Source organism: Pipistrellus hanaki (genome assembly GCF_964339955.1).
Source record: "Pipistrellus hanaki genome assembly, chromosome: 3".
Classification (NCBI taxonomy): Eukaryota; Metazoa; Chordata; class Mammalia; order Chiroptera; family Vespertilionidae; genus Pipistrellus; species Pipistrellus hanaki.
In genome coordinates, this window is record NC_140505.1 from 17,115,579 (window position 1) to 17,125,809 (window position 10,231).

Here is a 10,231-nt window from a genome sequence, read left to right on the forward strand (position 1 = left end):
TTGCAACCATGTCTCTTTGCCACAATCAGAAAGAACTGCCAATATGGGTTGGCAAGCTGAGGAGGAACCTTGAAACTTGTCAAGACTCTCAGAAACAAACAGAACCATTAGGTTGGAAGTGGGAGGACACAGGAGAGCTGGTGTCAAACCACGGAAGGGCTGACGGAAGACAGAGCGAGAGGAAGAACACGTATTAAATGCCGACTGTGCGTGGGGTGTGCTGTCTCATATCTAATTAAATACCAGTAGCAACCCCGTGGAGGTAGACAGAACTACTGCCTGCAACCAGGTGGGGAAAAGGTCATGACATGCAAAGACCCCGTCGGCCACATTCTCCGGCCTCCGACTGGGATACAGGTATTGTATTAGCGCTTCCTAATGTCCAGAGCTGGTAAAATGATGTGGAAATTATGTGGCTGTTTCTTACCATCGGAGACATCCAAACAAATGCTGGATGACTATCATCAAAGACATTGAAAAGACGATTTCTGTCTATGGAGAGTGGAAATGGAACCTCTATGAATGGAACCACTTTGTTTCTCAACTTTGGGGTAGGACATACACTTTAGATATATTGTGATGGTTTTTGCTATATTTTCCTCTTCCTCTCCCATCCCATCCCTTTCTCCCATTTAGGCAGACATTCTGCTGGGAATACGCCTTTTTTAAAGGAGGGAGATGGTAGCTGGCAGTTTGGCCCTTGGGATAACAGTGACCATCCTTTTCTCCCTGGTTGTCGAGTCGAATTAAGTTTACTAAGAAGCCCGCTTCTCTTAGGCAAACCTAGAAAGATTAGAAGAGGAAGCAATTAAGTAACATCTCCTCCCTCCTCCTGTTCCTTGGCAACAGGAAAACAAAAAATCTGAAGGAAGGATTTAGGCTGGGATTTGGTTTAAGATCATATCCTGCTATCCGATCCTGGTGGGGACCTGCTATAGAAACCAGGTTGACTTTTGAGAATGAAGTTCTATTTCCTACATACTTGAGCTTGTGAACAGTATTTTAAACTCAGGAGATGGTGTGTGTGTGTGTGTGTGTGTGTGTATGTGTGTGTGTGTATGTGTGAGTGTGTTTGTGTGTGTGTAAAAATGGTCGCAAACCTGAAGTTTTTGGTCCTCTGCTGCTCCTGTGTGGACACAGCTGGAAATAACAATTCAAAATCTCACTAAGCTGAAGTGTGAAATTGGACTTGAGAAAAACCTCCCCTAAGAACTGGGGGTGGAGGCTCACAGGCAGGGGTCTTCAAACTACGGCCCGCGGGCCACATGCGGCCCGCAGAGGAGTCTGATCCGGCCCGCCAGGTTTTTTGGGCAGTGAGCGCAGCCGAGGTATTACAGTAGGAATTAGTAGTTCATATAGTCCGGCCCTCCAACTCTCTGAGGGACCGTGATCTGGCCCCCACTTTAAAAAGTTTGAGGACCCCTGGGCTAGCGGGAGAGTTGTGACCAATGTGAGGGAGTCAAGAACTGTTGCTGTCCCCGCAAGGCTGGGTTCTCAGCGGAGAGGCACAGGACTCAAACAAGCTGTCAATGACTTCAGGAGGCTCTCTTCTTGTCCACCATCTTTATTTTCCCTCCAGACACTTGCGAGCGATCATCGAAAGGCTCCCAGTCATGCACCGCTGTGGTCCTGGGCCACAGTCAGCACCCGTGGGCACAGTGCCAACCCTCCCACACCTCCTCTTCCTGTGCTTGGAGTAACACGTCTGTGGGTTTCCTCCTCGGGTGTCACAGTTTTCCATGCCACCTCTTCACCGGCTGTCTCCACACCACCATCTCCACGGAGCCCTGCGCCATCATATTCAGATTCCCTGCACCAGCCCAGGGCAGAGAGGAACCTTTTGTTTTGACAAAGGAGAAAGGGGAACACCAGGGCACAAAGGGGAGGGGGGAGGGACTCTCAGTCACTGGGGGCACCAGTTGGATTCAGAATCCAATAGGGGTCTGAATCCCAGGACCAACTTCTGCCTACAGCCTAGCTGCTCCCTCCTGGGTGTCCATCACACCCTGGCCCTCACTCCCCACCCCATCAAGACAAACAGCAATGGTGGGGACACACTCCAGCCCTCTCGCTCTCCTGCCTATAGGAGAGGATGGGGTCTCTGGGCCTCCCCATACCTGTCACTGGGCCCCCTCTCTCCAGCTGGGAGCCAGGGACCCACGCGCCTGGCCCGAACTCCCTGTCCCACCCCTCAGGCCTCCAGACCCTGCCGCAGCCTGCGGTCCAGGGCCAGGAGCTGTCTCAAGAAGCCCCGGTTGGGGATGATGCCTCGGTGGTCCTTGACTTTCTTGATGGCCTCCACGAGGGTGAGGTGGTGGTACAGCATGAGGTAGGCCAGCACCAGCGTAGCAGATCGGCTCACTCCCACGGCACAGTGCACCAGGATCTTCCCTGTGAGGAGAGACACAGAGGCGGCTGTGGCACTATTTGTGGGGGGTGGGGGGTTGGAGGAGGCTAGGGAGAGGGCTATGCAGAGTGTGAGGAGGGAGATGTGACAGAGGTGTGTGAAGACAGAGTGAGGTGCAGATGAGTGGTGGTAAGAATGCAGATCCCGCCTGGCCAGTGTGGCCCAGTGGTTAAGCATCAACCTATGAACCAGGAGGTCACGGTTCAATTCCCAGTCAGGGCACATGCTCGGGTTTCGGGTTCAATCCCCAGTGCTTGGAGTAACACGTCTGTGAGTGTTACTCGTCTGCCTTCTGCATGCCTCCAACTCAGTGGGAGGCATGCATAAGGCAGCTGATGGATGATTCTCTCTCATCATTGATGTTCTCCCTCTCTCTCTCTCTCTCTCTCTCTCTCTCTCTCTCTCTCTCTCTCTCCATTTCCCTTCCTCTCTCTGAAATCAATAAAAACATATTAAAAAAAATAAAAAGAATGCAGATTCCCCAGCAAATTCTCTAGATTGAATGATACGAAGAACAGCAGCAGGTCAGCATCCATAAAGCCAGAGAGAGCTCAAGGGAGAGACTCTCATAAATAATGCAAACCCAGCTCTGTGCAGAGTGGGGCCTCAGCTGATACTGCTGAGCTCATCCTGGGAAGCACCCTGAGTCTGACCTGGTCGCTCCTCCGTCTCCCCACCTTCTATCTTGCTGTTTCTAGCAACCATTTTTTGTGTGTGGGGTGTTTAATATATTTTTATACACTTTTTTGGTCTGATCACGAAAGCAAGACATGCTCAAAGTAGAAATAATTGGAAAGTTTAGAAATACATAAAGGAACAAAAGATGGAAATATATCACCCTTAATACTACCACCCAGGTGCAACTTGCCACTCTCTTAACATTTTGGAGTCATTCCTTCTCCTTTTTGTTTTTCTTTTTTACGTCTTTACATTATTTCATGTATTTTTTTATTTTATTACTTTAAATATGGAACGCTTCATGACTTTGCATGTCATCCTTGCGCCAGGGCTAATCTTCTGTGTATTTTCTAATTTTAGTATATGTGCTGCTGAAGTGAACATCATGTATTTTTTACTTTTATTTTTTTACAAATATATTTTATTGTTTTAGAAACGAAGAGGGAGAGAGAGGTAAAAACACCAATGATAAAAGAGAATCATTGATCAGCTGCCTCCCACACCCCTCTTACTGGGGATTGAGCCCGCAACTTGGGTATGTGCCCTTGGCTGGAATTGAACTTGGGACCCTTCTATCAGCAGGCTGATGCTCTATCCACTTAGCAAAACCGGCAAGGGCAGCCATGTATTTTTTTTTTTTTCTTAAATGGCTGACAGCATGTTTTCCTTCACATTATATCCTGGGAATTTTGTCATGTCATTAAAATCTCTCTTTCCCCCATACCAGGACCCGACCTTCTGGCTTTTCCCCAATTCAATGTCCACTGTCCCTCCCCTCCCTGCTGCCCCTCCTACCTCCAGGCAGGCTCAGAGCCCGATGGATGAAGTCAGCAGCTGTCTGGAAGTGGATGCTCATGTCAAAGGCTGGCGAGTCATGGGCCTCGACACCCAGGTAGCGGATGCCCAGCCCCTCGTAGGCCTCGTGTGTGCCTCGCCACCTGCTGTGCGAGGCATTGAGGACGTGGGTGATGCCCAGGCGCCGCAGCTCACGGTGGTTGTTAGCTATGTCCCTGCATTGAGTAGAGGTTAGAGGAAGGGTGGGGAAGCGAGGCTGTGGGGCGGACTCCCTGGTCTGTGCCCTGCCCACTGCGAAGCTAATGTCATTGGCCCGAGGCCTCCACTCTGCTTACTGATGGCCCAGAAGGGAGGAACCAAGATAAGCAATGACCTGGAGTCTTGCCTTGGGAAGGTTTTGCCCAGAGAAGAAGAGACTAAGGGGGTAGGTAAACAAAAGCCATAATAAAACATTGAGGAGAGCTTTGAGCATGGGGGATTTTACTTGATCTGGAGGAAGGATTTACTGGATCTGAACTCCATGCAAGAAGTCCATACTAATGGTGGAATCTTGCTGAAGGGGAATGCAAGATGCTAGGACCCTGGGAGAGAGTAATTCTGTCACCGGGCTATTGAAGCCGAGAGAGGAGGTAAGTGTGCGGGCATGGATGCAACAGAGGGATTGGGACATCAGATGGGCCATCAGTTTGGACCAGCTCCCTTTTACCATCCCCCCTAACCTTGAGATGATGTGACTCCGGCCCTTGCTCCCACACCCGGCTCCCCTGTTACTTTGTTTTCTCTTTGACAACCAGAATCCTTTTTTGCCCATTATTTCATGCTCACATTTACCCTGCTTTATGACGTCACCTTTAGGTGTTCACGTGACCCATACCCCTCCACTTAGTGGCAGACACCTCTCAGGCAACATGGCCGTTATCTTAGGGCAGATGCCCCATCCAGTGCAAACTCCTCAAGGAGAAAGAGCACTGAACTGAAACCTCCAAGTCCTGGCTCTGCTACTTACGACCTGTGTGACATTGGGCCAGTCACAACTTCTCTGAGCTCCAGTTTCCTCATCTGTAACCTGGGGATAGTGGTACCTACCTCACAGGCTGTTGTGAAGATTAAGAGAGAAAATGCATGTGAAAAACTCCTTGTATGCTACAGAGCCCTGGAGAGAGAGAAGCGGACTATTTTTCCTCTGATGCCCTTCCCTCCTCAGCCCCACGTTGCAGCATAATAGACGGAAGGTAGATAAGTCATCTGTTATACCCAGCACGGAGCCTTCAATAATAAATCTTGCACCCTGGTCGGCATGGCTTAGTGGTAGAGCATTGGCCTGTGCACCAGAGGGTCACAGGTTCCATTCCGGTCCAGGGCACTACCTGGGTTGTGTTGGTCCAATCCCCACTCTTGGGTTGCGGCATGCGTGGGAGGCAACCAGTCCATGTGCCTCTCTCACATTGATGTTTCTCTCTCTCTCTCTCCCTCGTCCCTTCTTTTCACTTTCTTTAAAAAAAAATCAATGGAACCCAGTGGGCACGGCTCAGTGGTTGATCATCACTTATGAACCAGGAAGTTATGGTTCGATTCCTGGTCAGGGCACATGCTCAGGTCGTGTGCTTGATCCCCAATGTGGGGCGTGCAGCAACCAATCAATGATTCTCTCTCATCATTGATGTTTCTATTTCTGTAACCCTCCCCCTTCCTCTCTAACTTTCTTTTTTTTTTAAAAGAAATATATTTTATTAATTTTTTACAGAAGGGAAGGAAAAGGGATAGAGAGCTAGAAACATCGATGAGAGAGAAACATTAACCAGCTGCCTCCTGCACATCCCCTACTGGGGATGTGCTTGCAACCAATGTACATACCCTTGACCAGAATCGAACCTGGGACCCTTCAGTCCGCAGACTGACACTCTATCCAATGAGCCAAACTGGTTTCAGCTCCTCTCAATAAAAATATATTTTAAAAAAATTAATGGAAAAAATATTCTCACTACTAGAATAAGGATTAAAAAAACAAAACAAAACAAACAAACAAAAAAAACCCAAAAGAGTAAAAATTGTGCTAAATAAATGACAGTATTTCTGACCAGAGTTGGGTAGATCAACAATCCTGCCCACCCCCAAACCCTGGAGCCTCCATTCCATGTCCATACATTCCCTCCCCTTGAACCTCAATCTGGAACCCACAATGCAACTCACTGCCTGTCTGCCACCCTTCTCCTTTCTTCCTTCACTCACACTCACACACACACACACGGCCTTGGCCCCCGTTTGCTGGGTACATACTGGTCTCCAAGGTAGAGGCCGGGCCAGACCTCGTCGGCGTGGTTGCAGGCTGTCTTGCCCGTGTAGAGAAGCCTCTCTAACTCGAAGACGTTGAGGAAGGGATGTCGGACAGCGGGCATCTCCTCCAAGGCCCCTCTGGTGCGGACGGGAGACCTGGAGCTACTCCGGGAGAAGCGGGCCATGAACGTCATGGAGGCCCAGAGCCAGTTCCCGGGACACATCTTAGCAGGAACCGCAGCGCTGCCGGGGCGGCCGCCGCGGAGCCGGCTCAGTCTCCAGGTAGCTGTTGCTGGAGGAGGAAGGGAAGGGAAACACACCTGAGTGAGTCCAGAGCAGCGACTTCCCCTCCTGCCAACAGGGCTGGGCCCTGGGGAGCGGATTCTCCAGGGAGGGCAGGGAAGACTGGCCCTGGCAGGGCTCCGGGATTCCCCTCTCCTTCAGCTGCGGCAGCTCTGATCTCTCTGCTCTTTTGCTTCTGCCACACAAGGAGGGGGGAGAGTTACATGTCCTTGTTTACAGGGAGAGGGAGCTGCCCAGCTGCCCGCTTCTGCTCCAGCGCCCCACCCCCACTGCCCCCACCCCACACACGTGGTGTTTGGGTGGCAGTGCCCACGCCAGAGCTCTTGCCAGCCCACATCCGGGTTCATCTGCCTGGGGCTACAGCCAGAGAGGCTGGGATGGGAGGTGAGGTGGCTCTCTCCATCCAGGGAGAATCGGCAGGAAGACCATGGAGGCAGCTGGGGCCCTGACATATGTCAAGCCTTCTCCTCCTCCTCTCCCCCCCACCCCCCAGATGGGCTGCCTTAATCCATGCCCACCCTCCCACGGACTCAGAGATAAGCCTGCATGGATGTGCCTGTTGGGGCATGGGGTGAGTGGGAATAGCAATGGAGGGGAGTGTAAGTTGGAAGAATACCTGCTGAATGCCTGAGCCCACGGGAGAGGGCGCCAATCTGTGTGCACCGCAATCAAACCACCCTCCTCTGATCAGCATAGGAGATTAAACCTCATCCCCACTGTGAGGATTTCTGAGCTGAAGCAGGACCAGCGTAGTGTGTGTGTGTGTGTGTGTGTGTGTGTGTGTGTTGGGGAGGGGGGGAGAGGAGGGATGAGGGTAGGAGATGGGAGAAGTGGGAGGAAAGGGGAGAATGAGGGATCCTGCTGGGCAAGAGGGGTGAGGGGAGGGGAGGGGCTCCCAGGCTGAATGACCTCCCAGGGCCATGGGCCCTGCCTCTGCCTCGCTCCGGACAGCTGGCCTTTGAAAGGGGGACCATGTGCTGAGCTGCAGGCTGGCAGGGCCAGCCTTGGAGACTTGGGACCTTGTGGCAGGAGCCCTCCCTACCCCTCCTTTCCCACGGGGGCCCTGGTTGTGTCTGAACAGGCAGGGAGGTGGGTGTGAAGGCTCCCTCTCCCGCCCTCTCCCTGCCTTCAGCCCCAGAGCCCTCAGCAGGGCGTCCTCCCACCGCTCTCCTCTCTCTCCTGGGCCGCAGACCACGCACTTCCAGGGCGGAAGGAGGGGGGCATTAGGATGGGGAGTGGTGAAGGGCGCCTGGATTGGGGGTGCGCAGGGAGGCATTTTACCAGTGTCTGAGTCAGAGCACCAAAGCACAGCCCTACAGCCGCCGCCGCCGCCACCACTGCCACCATCACCATCCACCTGTGCCCTCAGGCCTGAGGAGCCATGTCTTTACCCCCACCCCCCTGGAAGCAGACTTGCTGCCCGAGGGATGCTGCACGGTAACAAGAAGTCCCATCCAGGGGACTCTCTTTCTCCTGGGGGGTGGGGGGCGCAGAAGTCCCCTTCTGTCTCGGGGTACCTCTCTCTGCATTCTGCAACCCATCCGCAGGCTTCCAGGGGCCTCTTCTGCGCCATCCCCCTCTCCCTCCCCCAAACTCCCTCCGCTGTGGTAACAGGTTCATGGCTGTCGCCCAGCCCTTGCCACCCAGCCAGCCCGGCGGCGGAGGGCGCGGGAGGGAGCCCGGGAGGCGCCCGCACCCTCCCCACAGCCCCGCTGGGAAGGCGACAGCCCCTCGCCCTCCCCTCGCAGGCGCCCCTCTACCTCTCCGAGCCGCGGGGTCTCAGTCCCGGAGGCCGATCGCAGGCGCCCGCAGCCCCTGGGCCATGGCTCCCTGGTTGGTGCCGTTGTCTCGGCCGCCTGGGCACGACCGCTGGGCCGCGGAGCAGCTATTTTTAAGCCGCGACACCCGCGTCCAGGCCCGGCTCACACCGTGCGCGCCGTGACACCCGGGCGCAGCCGCACGCCCCGCGGCCGGAGGGGGACGCGCAGTGCGGGCTGGTCCGCCCCCAACTCCGCCCGCACCCCGCACCCCGCACCCCGCACCCCGCCCGCGCGCTCCTGTGTGCGGACCCGCCCGGGCCGCGCCGCCAGCAGCCCCGCCCGCATGCCTGCTCGCCCGTGTGCATGTGTGTTTTCGGAGCTGCGCCACTCGCAGGCACTTCGCTTAAGGATGCCATTGTGCAAGCGGCCCGGATGGTGTCTGAACACACACACACACACACACACACACACACACTCACGCTCTCTCTCTCTCTCTCTCTCTCTCTCTCTCTCTCTCTCTCTCTCTCACACACACACACACACACACACGCACACGCACCTGGACCCTCCCGGTTCTGAGAACACGCCGCCCATACATCACAGCCAGGGACTCATCCGTGCACACACACACACACACACACACACACACACCGTGTGTCACAAAGCCCAGCTCCTTTTATGCTCGCCACAGGTCTGTCAGGTGCCCCCATCTTAGGGCGGGGGAGGCTGAGGCTCCAGAGGCTTAGGAGTTTGCCCAAGTGACACCGGGGCATGGCCAGAGCTGAACTTCCAATCCTGGCAGCCTGGCCCCCAAGTCCGGTCCTTATAAGCCCCCTAAGCCGGTACTGCGGCTCCGGGGGAGGCGCAGCGGGTTTGCCAGGGCCCAGTGCCCAGCTCAGCTGGCAGGGAGCTCCTCCTGGGCCTCTTGGTGATGCCAACCTCTTACCTTCACCCCACCTTCTGCTCTAAGCACCTGCAGCTCCCAGATTGTTTTCTTGTTTACATATGCTCTTAATCTGCATTGTGGAGATGTCCCCTTCTTTCCCCCTCCCCCCCGCCCCTTACCTCCCTCCACCCGGTTCCCACCCCACCCCGGGCCGTCACCTCACTGTGGTCTGTGTCCATCCATTCCGCATCTACCAGCGCGGAGACCGGAGACACTTCAGGGCAAAGACTGCACCGCCTCCCCCAGGCCCAGCGCGGCGTGTGCTGGGCGAGGTGGGACCATAATGAATGAGACCAGATGAGGCTGCTGAGAGCCAAGAGGACCGGGAGAACTGTCCGGCAGGAGGAAGGCAGGATGTACAATAGATGGTAGGGTCAGGCGGAACCTGGTTTCCGATGAGAAAACGGTGTCGGATCAGGGCTGACTACATTCGCAGCCGCAGCCAGGCGGGCAGATCAGGCTTCATCTTCGGGTCAGAGAAGATCCTGGCCAAAGTACCAGCATCCCCAGGTGGTTCTGTGCTAAAGAAGAGGTGCCAGCAGGGGCTTGATTTCCCTCCTCCTAGAGGACACGACCCCCAAAGGCAGGACGGAGAGGGTGTGCTGGAGGTGGGGAGATCTTTCTAACCCTCCCCCAGGCCCCAGGGAAGGGGCGCAGAAGGAGTGACGGGCCTCCAAAGTACGGACAGGCCCGTCTTCCCTGCGCTGTCCACCCTGCATGCCCTCGCAGGGTTAAACAGATCCTTCACCTCAAGGATCCCATAGCAGAAGCCCAACGGGTGTGACTTTATGTCGCGATGGGAGTGTGGTGAGGGAAGGAGGGCAGAGCAAGACCCAGGGCCCTCTGAGGCGCCCGGTATTGATGCTGACTTATTCTATACCTGCTTGCCCCCAGTCCATGTCTTTCCTTGGCTTCTTTCTTGGCCCCTATTTAGCACTTCCAACCCCTAGGTCCCCGCTAGGGTTTTGGGTGCTGTGTTCTCAGGTGTTGGGCTGGTATTAATGGGGACCTTTCCCCCCCCTCTCCCCTCTTGCTTGGGGAGGAAGGCAAGTGGGTCCCATTCTTTGA

The 10,231-nt window shown here is 54.8% G+C and overlaps 1 protein-coding gene across 4 annotated transcripts; it reads right to left on the reverse strand.

Annotated features, from left to right (window-relative positions):
* Positions 1-1,548: 1,548 nt before the first annotated feature.
* On the reverse strand, positions 1,549-9,659 carry DUSP26 (dual specificity phosphatase 26). Of its 4 annotated transcripts, none has more exons than XM_084877785.1 (4): positions 9,322-9,659; positions 6,158-6,446; positions 3,881-4,095; positions 1,549-2,391 (listed from the first exon to the last, which is right to left on the reverse strand). In XM_084877785.1, the coding sequence occupies exons 2-4, from the start codon at positions 6,376-6,378 to the stop codon at positions 2,192-2,194; spliced, it is 636 nt and encodes a 211-aa protein (XP_084733911.1). In that variant the 5' UTR covers positions 6,379-6,446; positions 9,322-9,659; the 3' UTR covers positions 1,549-2,191. The 4 variants fall into 4 exon arrangements, with proteins under 4 accessions (XP_084733911.1, XP_084733909.1, XP_084733912.1 ...); XM_084877783.1 differs by lacking the exon at positions 9,322-9,659 and adding an exon at positions 8,218-8,520; XM_084877786.1 differs by lacking the exon at positions 9,322-9,659 and adding an exon at positions 6,475-6,728 and having other exon boundaries at positions 6,158-6,316.
* Between the last annotated feature and the right edge of the window lie 572 nt (positions 9,660-10,231).